This window comes from Schistosoma haematobium, chromosome ZW, assembly GCF_000699445.3.
Source record: "Schistosoma haematobium chromosome ZW, whole genome shotgun sequence".
NCBI lineage: Eukaryota > Metazoa > Platyhelminthes > Trematoda > Strigeidida > Schistosomatidae > Schistosoma > Schistosoma haematobium.
In genome coordinates, this window is record NC_067195.1 from 13,662,753 (window position 1) to 13,681,413 (window position 18,661).

Sequence of the window (18,661 nt, forward strand, 5' to 3'; positions counted from 1 at the left end):
CCTTTCAAATATTCCTGAACAGAACACTGAGCATCTCTGAGGTTACTTCTATATCTTAACTCAGTGCTTTGACTAGTGTATTTTCAGGTCCTGCCGCTTTCCCACTCTTCATTTTTCTCGTGGACATCGTGATTTCTTCGATCGCTAGTGAGGTGACATTTATAAGAAGGTCTGTAAGTGTTTTTTTGATGTCTAGTGTATTCAGTGGAGCTGGTCTATTAAAAAATCCCTTGAAGTGTCCTACCCATCTGTTCCTCTGTTCTTGGATCTCATTGACTGGCTTGTCTTCTTTGTTGTTGACCAGTCTCTCTGGTTTACTATAATTTCCTACTAGTTTCACCGTTTTGTCATGTTGTTGTCTCATATTTTATTCTCTTGCAGCTTTATCTGTTACTCTTGTTAGATCTTTCACGAATTTCCTCCTGTCAGCTCTTTTTCACTTGCTTGTGTGCTTCTGTGTATTCGGCTTATGACTTGACTGTCTGTGTTCTTGTTCGTCTGTAGTGAATCGCTGTTTTCTTCTTCTTCCTTTCCTGAATTTTGTCCAGGGTTTCTATTAGATCTATTCTTAATGACGATGCTACTTTCGGCCCAGCATCTCCTAACACGTTGAAGTTGGTGCTTCTTTGATCCCTTCCCAGTTGTCCTCCATCGTAGTTTCTTCTTTTAGTATATCTTGTAAGACTTGGAACCTGTTGTTGAGAGCCATCTGGAATTCATTGAATTTGTCGATATCTTGAATGAAGTCTGTATCGAACTTTTGCAATGATATTTCCCCAGTTGTACAGTGCTTCTTTAGCTTCAGTGTAATCTTGAAAACCACCAGGTGGTGATCTGAAGCTATGTCATCTCCTCTCCCGGTTCTCACATCTATTGTCCTTCTGAATTTTTTAGCGATACATTTATATGGTGGGTCTGGTTACTTGTAGTGTGATCCTGTGAGACCTGTATAGTTTTTTTGCATGAGTTTGTGGGGGAATATAGTGCCATCATTTTCGTCCCTTTTTCCCAATCAGTAACGCTAGAAGATCTACAGGCGGTGTTTATTTACAGGAAGGCTGAATATTATTTTTTGGTGTTCAAATAATTAGTCAGGCTGGTTGAAAGGGAAGCACTATAGCTCAAGATGACGTAACTACAAATTCTTTTTTCATACACCTGATGGTAATCCCCATCTGTTATGTTCAACACCAATTACGAAGCCAGTGGAAAATCCTATCATCCAAGTAGAAACTAGCACCGATATTTAGTAAATATATAATCAAGGCGTTACCTCCTTGGTCTCTGTACCCACTTTTGTGCAGAATAACTTGTCTAATTTAGACTAAGACCTTGATGCAATAGGATGACTGGCTTAACCTTGAGGCTAGTATGAGTGAGTTTGAAGTGACACCAACTACTTGGAGTAGAGAGACGAAAGCTGTTCTATCACCTGATTGACTGACAAGCACGCGAGTGAGAGAAGACAAGCCAACTAGAACACTACTCGATTTATCCTCAATTCCGATCTGGTCCCCGATTTCAGATTAGTCCAAAATGATACATGAATAAATAGATGACTAACCGCACCACAACGCACAAAAAATTAGGAAAACACAATTATTTCCAAAGCTGGGAACTAGAGTAGAAAATGTTGTACAAAAGATTGCGTTTAAATTACAATAGCTTTAGAACAGAAAAAGCTATGGCAGTGAATCATACATCAAACGAAAGCATATGGTTTGTAGAATAGACTAGGGACAAAAATAAATGTTACTGTTCTGCAAGCTTTGAATTACATGAAATAACGTCCTCCAAAATAGCTTCTGTAGTTTGTCAAGGCTTCTTGTTTCTCTGTTCATATCACAAGGGATGCGCCAATCAGAATCAAGAACATGACTTTTAGGTTTCTTAGCAAACTTCGAATATAAAGTATGACGAATAACAAAAATACTACGTACATTGTTCAAAACATCTAAAAGAAAATGAGGACTTATTGTTCACAATCATGGAGTAATATTGATAGTTTTGACGTATCAAACGCTTCATTCTTTCTCTTTGGATTTTATGTAACAAGCAAATTGATATTATCCCTACACTCTAACACAAAACACTTGATCTTGAAACAAACCTTAAACTGATAAAACTACACTATGCGTATGAACTAATCAATTAGTGTCTCATATGTTTGAGGAAAATTCACCCATCCAAATAGCAACAGAGCAATCTTATATTATGGCTGATGTCAGTTCGTGATTAAAACCCTGACCCTAAACCCATAAGTTCTACTCTAAATATCTAACTCTAACTAGGAACAATGTGAGTATTTTTAGAAATCTGTTGAAATCTTTTAGAGGTTTTAGAAAAACAAACTGAACAAACCTGCAAATATCTTTTTTTTTTGTTTAGTTAGTTGGGTAAAACCCAGGTCCTGAAATAAACTCATTCTGTAGATAATTTTTTTAATATAATGAGACAATTAACTGTTCAATAAAATTGACAGTCATCATGTACATTATGTAGTATTTCGAATAATTGTAGACAACTATTCATATGTCTGACTGAATTAAAATAGAACCATGAGGAGAAAAGTAATATTAACGAGAATAGACTGTAAGAGCAAATCCGTTCTGAGATCCATTCGAAATCTTGATTGTTACGTTACGAAAGGTAATAGCAACAATTTATTCATGATATAATATTTTGCATAATACTAACCAATTCTTCTTGAATTAGGTTGAAGTTATTTCCCATCATTCCAGTATAAACTTGTGTTCTATTAATTCTATTTTACTCATCTAAGTGGTTACATATTATTCGGAGCATTTATCGTAATACATTCAAAACTGATTTTTTAGATTTACCAAATCTGGAATTTCATTGATGATTAATTGTGGAATTTATTAAGATTAATAGACGAACATGATAAATCAGGATAGTGAGACAAGTTCATACTTTATTCTCAATAATCAAATTTAACGTTTTGTTCAGTATGGCAAATATGAACTTCGCCTAGTGTAACATTCACATTCTTTGTATTATTCTATGTGAAGTTTGTGTTTACAGTGAACTAGCGTATCTTTACATTTATATAGTGTTTATTAACTAATCATCGACTGTACGTCAAATGAGTCTAAATATAAAAGTATTTAATTTAATCTCATGCTTTCCAAGTCTATAAATTTTCATTGCACCAGTTTTCCGAGTATTTTCCCTTCGTTTCATAGAACTTTCAGGAGTTCCTCATTTTCAAGTATAAGCAATATGATAGAGCATAATTAATTCGATTTGAATATATTGATCACAGACAACAAGCAGAAATGATTCGTTTGAATAAATCTCTTTTCTGTCATACTGTGTGTACAGACAAGTGAAAATCGTGATTCCTAAACCTAGAAGTTTCAACAAAATTCACAGTGGTAATACGAGCTTTTTGAAGTCAAGTCATTCAGAACAACACATAAATTGATAATATTGTTTTTGACTGTTTTGATTAGATCTTCATCAAACTTTAATATATTGTAATGTATTTATACGTGTATATGAAAACTAATAAACCGTTCAAGTCTATTTATAAGTCAATGGTAAAAATGAAATACATTGTACCCCAATTAATAACGAATGAAAAGTATACATTGATAATAAAACCACAGGTCTTGTAGTAATTTTTAGGATAATTAAAAATATGATGATATTAGCAAATATTTCATCATTGGAATTAGGTGAAAACCTTGAAAAAACAAATTCATTGCAAAAAATTAACAGTAATGATTATGTAGTAAGAAGTGGGTAGTTAAGAAGAAATGAAAACGGGTAGAGGAGAAATGTGTAGAGCGTAGAAAGAATTAACAAGTCTGATAGATTTCCGCTGATCAAGGAAATGACAGGGAAATTATAGATATGTTTTAGGCACAAAGTCTATGGTTTAGGTTCGAATCTACAGTTTCCGCTATGAGTAAGAGACGAAATAAACGTTACTAGAAAAACTTCAAGATATTCAATCTGCTGCTCCCAATACTTTGGTTCTATCTAACGCGTATTTATAACCGACCATGTATTATAGAACAAAATTATATGTTACCTTATTTTAGATGATGGGAATATTTTTTAATATCTTCGGTTTTTTCCAGCATATTTTTACGAAAATATACAATTTTCGCAAGCATGTTTATAGAATATTTCGATGAAAGCCAGAATTTCATATTTATGTTGCTACTTTGTTAAACTTCTTATTTCTGTTTGTTCTAATGTAGACATTATGCAACATTCATTAATATGTCGTCGACACATAAAACCTGCGTTCAGTAATAGTCTAGAAATAAATTGTGATCATCAGTGCATATTTTGAACGTCTTTAAGACGCTCGCTACAAAGTAAAAATGGAAACTCATTTTATAATGTGATGTAAACTTAGTTGAATGAATTAATTAGCATTTTTACGGAGTACAATAAAGGATTACATACTCGTCGAGATTATTAACCAACCTAAATGGTCTCGCTCGAACTGTTTCTTTATTTTATTGAAATCCACCAATATTCACAACTTTAAGCTGATAGTTATCATGTACAGACTGGTGACTAGCTCTGAGAGGAAATGCTCAGAGTTTAATCGTGTTAGGTGTGAGATGGGTAGATAGACAATGGAAGATGGTGATGCGACTTCGATGATCGATTAAAATCAGAAATGTATACGAATGGATTCCAGTTCACCAATCTAAGGATGATTATTTCACGTGCCAGTTCTAATGTTCTGAGTTTGTGAGTACGCAGTGCTCAAATAGCTGTTCTGTGCTTCTAAATTTTCCATGGTTGTCTAACTAGGTTCGGTTCAATTGAATTTTTGTCGACAGAAACTAATTATTAGTAGTTGGACTTCATTGTATGAAATAATAACATTGAATCTACTAAAAGTGTAAATACACGCGAATATTCTATCTAACCTACCTGTTTCTATACTCATTATCTAAATGTGCTTTTGAGATTTTCTGATTAGAACGATTCAGTTTAGACGAAATGAAATATTCAAGATATTAATTGTTTTGCCAACCGACTATCGCTTTTACTAACTTATTGTCCAGGTAATTTTAATACGATTATATATTACAAGAACCTTTCACATTCAATTGTAAATTTAACCATAGTTTACGATTGAAAGCATGGGTTTGACAGATCACATGTGGCTTTATATTATTCGAAATATTTCAGTGGGATACAGTGATTAAGGTTTCAGTAATAAAGGACGTTATTGACGTATTATTAGTTGAGTTTTACTGAATTGAACTGATGATGAGTTTGATTTGGTATCTTCAATATTTGGATACTTTTCATGGCTCAAATCAAGAACTCAGATTTCCCCATATTTCCAGACAATTTTCTGAATTCCCAGAATTAAATTTGATCTGATTGTCTACCTTAAAAAGAAATAGTACCTATGTTATTATTGGGCATTGTATTCAAGGTCATTCCTGAAGATAAACCCTGATAATGATTGGACAGTTCAATATATTGAAATAAAACACCAATAAACTGATTCCATTTGCGTAGGTGGACATGGCGATTCAAATATTGACCTTGACAATGCTAGGCTAAAATAATTATTTCGATTTTTGCCACTGTTTCAAGGCTGCTGCGCTGCGCCACTGTGGACTTGTCGTTTTGGCCGTTTGGATTATAGTAATCGTGTACACTCTAAATCTGTCGGATGACCGACAGGAAAGCACAGGATGTTGATGGATGTTTTCTATCAGACGACCATGGCATGCGCAATTCGCATGATGGAAATCCGAACAAAAATACAGTAAGTCAAGCTACCGTGGTAATAAGACATAAAGTCACATCAGTTTGAGCAAAATCATAGCTTTCGAGACAAGGAATCGTGCGCTTTCTATGAGCGTCAACAGAAATAGCATTTATTTTGCGCAATTTATAAACTGTATGAAAGGAATTATTAGCTTTTTAACTGTTTTAACCAAGCAAATATTTGAATTATTATAGGCAGAGATGGGTGGTGGCTAGCACGTTTCGTCCTATCTAGGGCTTGTCAGCTGGAGCGATGTACAAAATGACTTAAATATTTGGGTGTTTCTGACGTTATTGAAACCCGTAAAGTATACTCGAAATATACGACCAACCCTATCTTCAACATAAATATCGTTTCATCATCAGTTATTTTCAACTAATTTTCATTTTCTTAGTCTTCGGTACCGCTTCAAGATGGGACAGGAAATAGCGGTGAAGTAATCCTAGTACGCCAGAATTCAACTGAGCGAGGTGGCTGGAATGGGAAATTGGAATTCATGATGACATGTATTGGTTATGCTGTCGGTTTGGGGAATGTTTGGCGTTTTCCATATTTGTGTTTTAAAAATGGTGGAGGTCAGTAAGATTCTACTCGTATAAGTAATTGAATTATCTATTATGCTCAATTAACCTTGTCTGCCCCGTAAAATATATCATATTATTGTTTCTTGATAATCCATTGTGAAGTTTATATTACATAACCAAATTACTTTTAGAAGATGTTTGTAAATTTCTATAATTGTTTCGCTCGTTTGCGTCAATTTGCTGTTTCGAACAAATGTTTAGATATACATCAACCTTACCAATAAAATGTATTTGTATCATCACATCAATTTACCATATTCTCTCTAATTATATGTAGAAATCACCCATACGGAATAGGACTACACTCATTTAAACCAAAATGATCAATAATGGGCTTTGTAAAGATTGTTAGGTGATATTAAGATTCCAAACAACTATATAAAACCTGGTGTCATTGGACAGCTACTTTGTCTAATTATGAGATTCCTCAGTTGAACCAGAAACATACTCGCAGCTAAACGTCCAAGTCTAATTTCAATCAATTCTCTATACTGTGCGACGATCCTCTATTTCTTGTATAACTGTGGTTTAAACTAACAAAATATCAATTAATTTAACCGTTCAACACTAAGACGTTTTGTCACATAGTTCAGATGATCGGTTTTAATTTTAAAAATATTGGTTTATATGGTTGTGTTTCCTTTTGAGTTTACTATTTACACATAAGTATGCATTCAAATTTTGGGAGTATCATACAAAAGTGAGTAATAAATATGTTTTAGATTTTTATACTCCATTTATTTACGAGTATAATCGCTTTTGAATTATCTCAAACAGAGTTTATCAAGTACGTAAATCGGCATAAACAGATTGTACTTGTTTATATTAGCGCAAACTACTATTTCACAGTTAAACTTATTGTGTTGAGTAGATGTATTCAGTTATTTCGTTCTATTTTTTTATAAATTATAACATACATCCTATGAAGTTATGTGTATCTGAATGTTGTATGAAACAAATATGACTGAGAACAAAAATATAAATTCAGGTAGATTGTTTAATTAACGGGTTTTCATCCTCATATTAAAATTTGAGCCCAGTAGTTTTTGCTTCGAATGCTCAATATATCATTTATTGGGCGATTGATACTGATTAACTGCAGTTCTTAACATAATCGATGGGAAGATTCAGACAATTACAAATGAAACTAATTCGTGCGCGTTATACAAGTTAGCAGCCATCTGGACTCAGTAGCTAACGTGTTAGGACTTTGAGGTTGGAACTGAGTTCGTTACTTGAAGTGAGTACCAGCACAGGAATGGCAATGCATTAATCTGTCCTAACGATGGCGGAGTTTGATGTCCTACCTCAGGTATTTATCTTGATTAGGAAACCACTGTAGACTAGAAGACATTGGACAACTGTTTCGTCCCATTGTGGTGCCACCTGGGGTTCATTCAAAACGTAGCAATGCGTATGCAAGACCTCACTGCTGAGGGAACACAGGACCAGTAATTCTAATCATTGAGTTGACGTTCAACTGTTAACCTTTCTACGTTTGAGTCCTTTCTGGGCTTAGATTGTAAGTAGCTTCCGTGAATATGCATCGCTATTTCAGTTTGGCCGGCCATTTTCATAAATGTTCATAGTGACCATTTGGTAAACGAATAATTCATTGAATCTATACATAATTCGTGATATAAAGAACTTTTGTTTCTTTATACATCATAAATACTATAAACATCAAAGGATATTTTGTAACACTGAAATGTCTAGTATATAATTCATTAACTTAGGGTAAATAAGTAGTATCCGTCATTACTACTGCTGAGAAACAGGCGAATTTACTTATCAGTGATTGGCGTCATCATAAAAAGACGTTTTTATAATATCTCTATTTGACATAAAAATATCGTTCTTATATCATATGAGACAAGATTTGTAAACAAAACCCACATTCAGCTATTGCTGTATGTGATAATTTAAACTTGAATGGAAATCCTTATTAAACAATGAAATTTAATAAATGCATACTAAATACAGCATTCTCATTTTGACAAAATCATTTGGAATGCGTAACAGACTTTTTACAAGTACATTAGTGCAATCAGTTTTACTAACTTTCCTATAAAAGGATTTTTTTGAAAAAAAGACGAAATATAACCCGTGAATATCCTACGTAAATAATGATCACTGACAGATTGAAGTAAAATGATATTTAATACGATTATTTGTTAGTGTACGTTTTCACGGAACAATATCAAAGATAAAATAGTCGTGTAAACCTAAAATATTTCTTAGTCACACACTAAACTATAGGGTCTTGTTAAGAGATAGATGAATACTGTACATATGTGAACTAAATTTAACTAATTGAAGCTTCAAATATTGTTTGATTTATATCATGGCCCATAATCGATTCCAGTTGCATTCACTCTTTATCTTCTCCCAGATCTTGAGTTTCAATATTATTTATTTGACGGATTCATTCTGTTATCAAATCGTCTGTATACTTGATATGTTTTACTGCTGCGTATAACAACGCTACTCTGGTACTCACCATTTTCCACTGATAATTATATGCTACTTAGAACAAAATACTGTTTTTGAATATTTTTGAGTTTTTCAACTTCATACTTTCTTTAACATTGATGCAAGAATCGTAGAAAATAGGAGAGATGTAAATATACGCACACATTGGTTAAATGGTTAAAAACAGTCTAACCATTTATTTATCAATGACGTACAATGCTATATTGACGAAAGGTATTAAAAACAATACTCTTTATGATAATTTCTCATGTCAAAAGGATAACAACTGAAAACTAGTTCCCAAAAATATTCCAGACTATTTCAGTGTACGTTAATGAATAGTGCATTTGAAAGGAATTATGTAATACTCCATTCTGAAGGAAACAGTTAATTCCTTTTTTTAAATAACAAGTTTATGTTTTTTCCAACAAGACATTCATTGAATTGGCTCATTCAAACTGTTGGTAAAATAGTTAGATTTGAAAAGATAAACATTTTCCCGGTTATCGTTGTGAATATATATTCCAATATTGGTTTACATCATTGTTATGGCTTCCGTTAGGAACAGTAAAGTTCTCTTTTCTAGTAACGAGATTTTCATAATTCAACTGCTTTGTACTTAGGATGGTGTTAGGTCAGTGTAATAGTCCAAAGGAGTATTAATAAAACAGTAGTCTGGTATTATTTTCTGTCTGGAAATTCTAGTGAAACATACTACCAAGCAGCACTGGTCTGTTGAAAGCTGACAATGTCATATTTGCTATTGTATACCATATAAATTTCATGATAATCGTCTCACGGCAAACACTGGGATAAATGAAAACTAAGTAACTGCTTTAAAAGAAGTTCTGTTGAAACAATACTTAGTTTTTAGTGTTAGATACCATCTAAAGTCCTTAATTATAGTTCCAGTATGATCATGGTATATAAAGTGGTTTTACTATAGTACACATTGAAGGTATTATTTCAGATATTTAAAACATCAATTTTTTTATTGAACTTTTGAACAAAATATGGTTTTTTTTTACAAATTATGAACATGTTTAACCTTGGCTAACTCAAAACAGTTCATTTTGATAAATTTAGAACTAGATGAGTACATCTCTTACAGTCATTTTGTAAATGGTGATCAGCAATTGTGTTTGGTTTTTAGAAAAAAGAGTAGGGTGATAAAAAGGAAAATTCAAGCATAGATTTTCTTGTATAGTGATTTCTTTCCTAACTAAACATTTATTCATTCTTTTTTTTCATTATATTAATATTACTTCTGTTTAGTCAATAATGAACTGAGAAATGGCTGTATATTGTACCAGTTAAAATTCTAAATATTATTAGATTGTTTCGATGTGTGGTTCATGATTTGTGATAAGGTATATATAGTATTGTTGTTCTTGCCAAATACATAATCTTGGAATCACCTGACAGTAGATGATCGCACCTTCTGCAACGATTTATGTCAGTATCAGGTCTCTGACAAAGCCAGAACACAAGTTTCTCGAAATAGGAAAACTGACCATAATTAGTTTAACAGTTAAGAAAATAACAAGAAAATATAGTAAGGATGAGAATAACAAATTTTACTGTTGTTAACAAGTAGTCGTTTTTCTTCTATTTTAAATTGTTAAGCTGCAAACATTTACAAGTGTCGGACCATAAAGTGACAACAGTTTAGAAATTTTCACTCTGATCACTGACTCTAAAAGGAAAATAATTTTAATTGATATCTTACTGTGGTATAAAAGGCCCAGTTCATTAGCATTTTTCATGTTTTATTTATGTTCTGATCTTTGACATTCTGTACTTGTAATTATAGGAGTTTATTTATAATCATTATTTAGTCACTAACAGGCAGTCAAATATTGACGCGCATTCAAAAAGCTCAGTTGGCTCCTTTCAACTTCAATCTCTTATGGCATAGGGAGGGTCTCTGTTTGTCAACTAAAGGACGAGTTTACTTCTCAGTAATTCGCCATATTCTCCCTAATGGATTTTAAAATCGCGATTAATAATGGGTGATATTTTTAGGTTACTAATATTCAATCATGAGTATCTTCAAAGCATTGCTCATATATTTTGTACAACCAACTGAGTAATACTAAAACTAGACATCGGGTTCTAATTAAATATCTCAGAGCAATTCACAAGGTAGGGAATCTTCGCCGACTGAGGTAATTGAAACCTGTTTTAATCATACCCGACCACCGCCTACCTCGACGAGCAATTAAATCTTGTGTAGTAGCAGAAGTACGTTAGAAGAAAGCTTAGTGTTGGCAAAAACAAAACTCTGCATTTGTCTATTAAGTCATTGATATTTTAACTTAGCCATGTAGGTAGGTACGAACTACCTGGTTGTGGTTCACCCGATAATGGCGTCCAGAAGTTGAAGACTTCGGTCAGCCTGGTTAAGTGTCGTACAATATGGGGTAAGTGAATTTACTTCTCAGATATACAAGACAATGCAAGCATGAACCTAATGTTGACAGCAGATTAATATTTTGTTCTCTTTCCAAAAAGAGCAACAGTAATTTCTTAACCAATTACATTGATTTCTATCAAAATGTACCTGACATGTGTCACATGTCAGTCAAAATACAGTGGAAATTTTATAAAAATATGGACTTTTGGACTGAACTAGTACAAATACATTAATTAAATATGAAGGAATGTTAAACTGAATAATCATCACACTGGATAGAAAAACATCGTATATCCTTGACAAATACAGAAAAGCATCAGATAAAATTTGGTAAAATCTATGTCATTCATCATTATTTAGAGATCTTAAATAGTCGTTTAATCAAAATATGTATCAAAACGATGTGGATCTTCTCTAAAATAGTTACACTGCTTTGTCAGTTAAATATAATCCAGAAAAATGTATCTTTGATGAAAATAAAATAGGCATGGAATATTCAATATGATTTTTATTCACCTAACGTTATGTATGTCAAAAGGCAGATATATGAAAAACAAAGAAAATTCTGACTGATTTCTTTTTCAAATCCCTAAGAACGATATGTTTTTAGGATGAATTCTGGCACACGGCTAGCTTTAGACAGATATTTTTAATACCGAATCAATCAATTGTTTTATGGGAACACCCTTAAGTTTTTTAGACGTCTGCATCTCCTTAAAGGCTATCTATTCGTCCCACTGGTTTAGTAAAATGGTATTTTTCAAAAAGATTATTCATGAGCTTGGAAACGATAGTATTTGGTGGGTTTTTTTATTTTATTTGTATGTTTATGATAGTAGGATGTAATAATGAAAATCTTTGTGTCAAAATCACAAACAAGTTTGGATTTTCATCAAAATAATTTACGAATGATTAAAAAAACCACTTATCTATCAAACTTGATAAGTTAGTTCAATAACAGCCTTATGTTAGGCAACCAATTGTTTGTCATTTTTCTATTTTAATTTTTGAATGCTAATTTTTTCAAATACTATTTTTGCCAATAGTATTGATCACAAAATATCGTGGGAAGCTGAACGTATTTTGAACACTTCTGGGAATAGAAGAAACGTTTTCGTGAACAACCGCCCTCTTTTTTCCCATATTGTAATGTTGTAGAGATTGCAATTCAAGTTCTGTGTTTATGTTAAAGAAATAGCGAATAAACGCAAATGAAGAGGAGATTTCCATTTCTTTCGATATTCAGACAGAGATATAAGGTTTAGCGATTGTATGAATGAGTTTGAAAAGGACGTCCTCTCTGTCCAGTGATTAGGTTGTCAACCCACTGAAGTATGTTCAGAGGCGTCTGCTTGTTTGATTTTATTACATTTTAGATTTGTTTTTCTGATATACTACTTATTATATAATAAATAATGTATCATATTAACTAAACTACATAATCAGAAGGGGTTTTGTAGAGATTTCAGGAATTTCAATAGTTCAAGTCATGAGTCAATTGAAGCTAGACCACCATGGAAAATCTGGAAGCACTGGATGGCCGTTTCGTCCTATTGTTGGATTTCTCAGCAGTGCGCATCCACGATCCTGGAACTGTCGTCCAGTGCTTCCAGGTTTTCCATGGTGGTCTAGCTTCAATTGACTCATTATTTGAACTATTTTAAATTACATAAAATTAATGAAATTTTATGCAATCGGTTCCCTTTATGAATTTAAATAGAGCAAGAACAAACATTGATGCAGAATAGTATGAATTCATATTATTTCGAGGTTTCTCGTCAGCTGCTTACAAACCGAAATTGTGATAGAATTTTTACGTGGAGATAGTGTGAAACAATTGACATAAATGAGTGTAAATAACTTGATTACAATAATAACTATATATATATATATGCTAGAAACAGGTCAGAGGTCAAAAGAGGGGGGAATAGCAATGGGCAGCCCTCTAGGCCCAATTCTTGCCGACATATTTATGGGACATGTGGAACAAAAGAAACTGAAGCACTCAATCGACAGTACCACACTCTACTGCAGATATATGGATGACACGTTCCTTGTCTGCAAGAATCACCAACACTCCACGTACCTACTTAGTCTGTTTAGTAAAGTACACAAAGATATAGAATTTACCATGGAACATCAAGTTGATGATAAATTCCATTTCCTAGATATTGGAATTAGGCGAACATCAGATGGCACACTACAAAGACACATTCACCGCAAAAATACTTGGGGCGGAGTTTATCTCAATTTTAACAGCTTCTGTCCAATGAGTTATAAAAAGGGTATTGTGCGAAACCTTTTTGACGGCGCACGAAAAATCTGCTCAAAAGAATGCCTCGAAGAAGAAATTACTACAATCACCAAATGCCTACGTGAAAATGCATATCCGGATAAATTCATCCACAAATATGCTAATACAAACCCTCCGATTAAGCATGATACAGTCGAAAAGAAAACCTGCTTCCTATCCTTGCGCTTCAAAGGAGATGAAGTCGCCGGAATTATCAACCACAGAATTAATTCCGCTTTAAAAGTGACCTACCCGGCAGCCAAACTGACTACGTCATGGAAAACATACTGCTCACTGAAACAAACGAGAATCGACAAGTCCTCTCCCCTCAGTTGCTCCAACTGCATTTACCAATTCACATGTACGTGCCGTAGCACATACATTGGAAGAACTGAGAGAAGAGTACAGGTTCGCATTTCTGAGCATATTCCGAAGAACTTGACGCTGCGAGGGACTAAAGCTTTTAACAGTGCAATAGCTCGGCATCTACTTGACACCGGGCATACCGTCGATATTATACGCGCGTTTAAAATTATCAATAGACAAAGAACTACCACTCTCCGCTTTGCTGAAGCCATTGCAATCAAGAAACTGAAACCGGACTTATGCATCCAAAAAGAGACTTTAATAAACTTATCACTACCCCGGTAATCTTTTTGTTTCTGTTTGTTTTGTGTTTTGGTTATTTTATTCATTTACTTATTCTAAGATATTTTATACTCCCCCCCCCATTACCTAATTCTTAAAATAAATTTTATTCACACATTTCCACCACCTGATACTCTTAAATCATCTTAACTTTCCAAACCCTATTTAATTATTGTTACGTAATCTTCCTTATCATTATTTAATTCCATTAATCTCCACAATTATCACACAATTTATGAACTTCATTAAATTATTACACCACCCACCCTGAATTAACCCCCCTCTTTTGACCTCTGACCTGTTTCTAGCATATATATATATATAGTTATTATTGTAATCAAGTTATTTACACTCATTTATGTCAATTGTTTCACACTATCTCCACGTAAAAATTCTATCACAATTTCGGTTTGTAAGCAGCTGACGAGAAACCTCGAAATAATATGAATTCATACTATTCTGCATCAATGTTTGTTCTTGCTCTATTTAATGAAATTTTACTGTACTTTAATTTTTGTTTTCTAATTGGCAATGTATATAATGAAAATTGAACGTACTTACCGTAACACTTTTGTACAATTTTGATCATGTTTAATTATGATATTTAAATGATGTGTGATATGGAAAAAGCATTTCATTGTGTTTGATTTATTTAATATAATTTTTAGGTGCGTTTTTAATTCCATATACATTAATGTTAGCATTACTTGGATTACCATTATTTTTTCTGGAATTCGCTTTCGGTCAATTCGCTAGTTTAGGTCCAATTTCTGTTTGGAATATTAGTCCATTATTCAAAGGTATGTATAGATGTGTGTGTGTTAGTATGTACAGGTAATGTTTATTTTATTATATTGTCTGGGAGAAAAAAATATACTTTACTATATGAAATTTTTGTATTATTCAGCATGTTAACCATAGCTCAGTAGGTTAGTGACTTCATTTACACTGTCTTCAGTGCAGATCCTATGTCAGTATTTTAAAAATCCCGAATAAAATAACTAGAGGAACCTATTGAGTTAATAAACAATAAACAAACACAATTCAGCAAGCTTGAGACGCGGGGATGGGAATTGTCTTATCAGAATGAATTGTCTTGTTTTTCTTATTCAAAGTTATAAGATGATATCTAAACATGAAACATTTGAGCACTTTATTTTAGCAACTATATAAGAACTTTTGATTATAATCATGTAATCAGGTAATAAATATTTCGCTACATAATCCGTAGTCTGACTATGAACAATTTCACTTATAATACATGGATTACGTGAAGGAATCTTACAGTGTTTATTTCATAAAATACAATTTTTCAAATGTTTGTCACCATCTATTTTTTGCAGTAAATTAATTTTGTCATCTCATGAATTGATTATCGCAGTTATTCTGTCACAGGTTTTCTCATCCATAGTTTGATGACAAAAAGAATGTTCCGTTTATTATTATCATACTTTTCTAAAATCTTCAACTTTCCTAATATTCATCGACTACATAATTTGTTAAATTCGTTTTGAAAATGTGCCATTTGAAATAGGAAAAAAAAACAATTCTATCCATTGTTTTGTCAGAGCATCGATGATTGTATTCCTTTGATAGAAAATATCTAAAATTTATATATATATATATATATATACTCATTAAATTCAACGAGTCCATAAACTATGTCTATGATTGAAGCATTGGAATAGGTATTCAACGTGCCTTTTCTAGTTTGAAAACAGAAAACTGGTTTTCGAAAAGAGAATTTTCAGTTTTTGTTTTGATTTTTTCTTTCTGAACAACATATGTTCATATAAATAAATATCTATTTTCAATATTTTGAAAAGAAATTATTCACATAGTAAATAAATCAAATTATCAATCCTATAAACCTAAAATATAATACAAAGTTATTCAACGATATACCGAATAAAAGACATTTCTTGGTAGAAAAAATCATAAAAAGAAAACAGAGTTTCACAAATATATTTTATATGTCTATAATTGTGGTAAACATTGTCATTTACAAAAACAACATATACAAACATTGACATGTTGAACACTAGCTCCCTGGTGTTTTAGATTTAAACAAACTGATTATAGATAGTATGTTATAAAGCTAACAAAAAATGTGCATATATTTTGTCAGAATTTATTCTTTTAGTACAATCTAGTTCTTTATTGAAATTAAAATGGATGATTTTTGCTTACATAGATAAATTTTTAATAATTTCTCTAAGTCAAATGAAAAGAATATTTCCCATTGATTTAAATCTATTTGTAAGTTAATGAATGAAATACATATATTAACGGAAAACATATGGCAAAGTAGATAGCTAGTTTATAGTTGAAGTAAAAAAAAGCATTAATTTTCTATTCTTAGAGCATCCACTTGACGAATCCAAAATAGGATGAAACCTACGTCTATGATCCAACTTTACTGAAAACTGTAATATCAAGTCGATTCTATATGAATACGTTTATGCCAACGGAAGCTGATCTTTTGTAGTTTTTTTATATCAACAATGTGAAATACATACTGTGATAAATATAATTTATTAGAGTAAATCACTTATTCCCTGTTATCACATAGCGCCTCCCAAAAAATATTACGTTTTGTCATCTATACATTACAAAGAAAGTCTACTGATTACATTGTGAATTTTGCTTTTTACATTTTCCAGGTATTGGTTACGCTATGGTATTTTTATCATGGTTATTAAATATCTACTATCAAGTTATCGTTGCACATTGTTTATATTATTTTGGTGTTAGTTTTACGCATACATTACCTTGGACAGAATGTAATCCTCCCTGGAGTACACCTGATTGTATCGATTCAAACAGAAGTAAGTGATATTTATTATGTAGATTAATCTAAGGATCACGTTAAGAAGTGATTATTTTTAATTTACACATTATTCACCGTAATAAGTTAACTATTCAATGGGTAGATTTATGTAGCCGTACCAATCTTCATTTATTAAGTTTCTATATTGAATTATTTCTTTGCTAGCTTACATGAATGTTTACAGTATATATATCCTAACTGCAACTCCTGTTCGACATTTTATCGCTGTTCCTTTTTAACGTGATTGATTAATCGACAGGCCAAACGTTTACCCTCTAAACCATTGAGCTGGCATACAACGGCGTTAATGTCTAACCTCGAAGAATCCACGTAATTGCGCGACCATCTTCCATTGTGGAACTCATCCATGTCAGGTAGAGACAGGTATCTACCTCAGTACAATGGAAGATGGTCGCGCAATTTCGTGGATTAGTTGAAGTTAGACACTAGCACCATAAGATGCCTGCTCAGTGGTCTAGAGGCTAAGCGTTCGCACGCGAGATCAAAAGTCCTGGGTTCAAATCCCGCGAACGGAATTGTGGATGCGCACTGCTGAAGAGTCCCATGATAGCACGAAACGACCGTCCAGTGCTTCCAGGTTTTCAATGGTGGTATAAGATCAATCGATTCATGATCTCAATCAAAACTTAGTAATCTCCCACAACCCCATATTGATAATTGTTTTATTTGCTGGCTATTGTTATGTATCAACCTAATCGCTTTTAATTTATCCTAAATTAATAAGATCTCAGCTGAGTTGCACATTATAGTAAGTAGTAACATGGGACGATCATCCAAAACATTCTAAATCATAATCCTTTTTTATTCTAACTATCGTAATGGATCGAGTTGTTTGATACCTTATAAGCTCAAATACAACAGGGTAACGGCTTCAAGCTAACACGTTTTATTTGATCTCTTCAAACTGTTCATCATGAAACTGCAATTGATAAGTATTTGTTTTGAATTTAATTTTACATGGACAATGGTCCATGTAAAATTGATTGATCACTAACTAATGACTAGTGTCATGTTGATTCAGTTCTTTTGTGTTGATCAAAGTCTGCTAACAAAATCGTAATATGACCCAGGTCTGTAGTATTTCGTCGATTAACTACAGCCAACTCAGTCAGTCAGTAACAACGTAGAACTTCGTACGTACGTACATCAGATTTGAATGTGACCACCTTGGTCTCTTGTGCTGTCACGGGTATGAGGGCTGATATCACTTCCCGGCTGCCCACACCGTGGAAGGGTATTTCTTGAGGAACCTGAAAAGGAAATTGGATTAGTGTTGGTCTTGACGATCTGGGAGCGTGACCGCAGAGCCCAAGGGACAACTGCTTGAGGCCGGTCGCGCACGGCCTTTTTGTGGAAGGTTTTTGACGTGTTAGCTCCGTTCTTCAAAGGGCCTTACCGCCGGAGACGGAAATCCGTGAGGTAAGGTGATGTGTGACATTTTTAGGGTCGACCTTTTCTAACCCCACCCCTCCTTGTGGGAAGGCAGCATCGCTGCAGATGCTGGTTGTCTGAAGGAAACACCTTACTGCTGTCACACCCCTCTACAGTCAGCAGTACGACTTCGCCCTCAGACCTTGAGTTGCTGCTTTTAGTCTTACCGTTCACCAATCGACCTGCC

The 18,661-nt window shown here is 33.2% G+C and overlaps 1 protein-coding gene across 4 annotated transcripts in view; it reads left to right on the forward strand.

Annotated features, from left to right (window-relative positions):
- Positions 1–5,531: 5,531 nt before the first annotated feature.
- Positions 5,532–18,661, forward strand: part of SLC6A5_3 (Sodium- and chloride-dependent glycine transporter 2) — a gene marked incomplete at its 5' end in the record, with an annotated part of 43,858 nt that continues 30,728 nt past the window's right edge. For 2 of the 4 annotated variants that reach the window (XM_051210459.1, XM_051210458.1), the window contains 4 exons: positions 5,532–5,776; positions 6,174–6,354; positions 14,861–14,992; positions 16,856–17,020. Coding sequence is in view for 2 of the 4 variants with exons in the window: in XM_051210458.1 (XP_051070452.1) it covers positions 5,681–5,776; positions 6,174–6,354; positions 14,861–14,992; positions 16,856–17,020 (574 nt within the window). Of the gene's footprint in view, positions 5,777–6,173; positions 6,355–12,297; positions 12,584–14,860; positions 14,993–16,855; positions 17,021–18,661 lie in introns of all 4 variants that reach the window. The other 2 variants (XM_051210460.1, XM_035729710.2) reach the window with 2 other exon arrangements.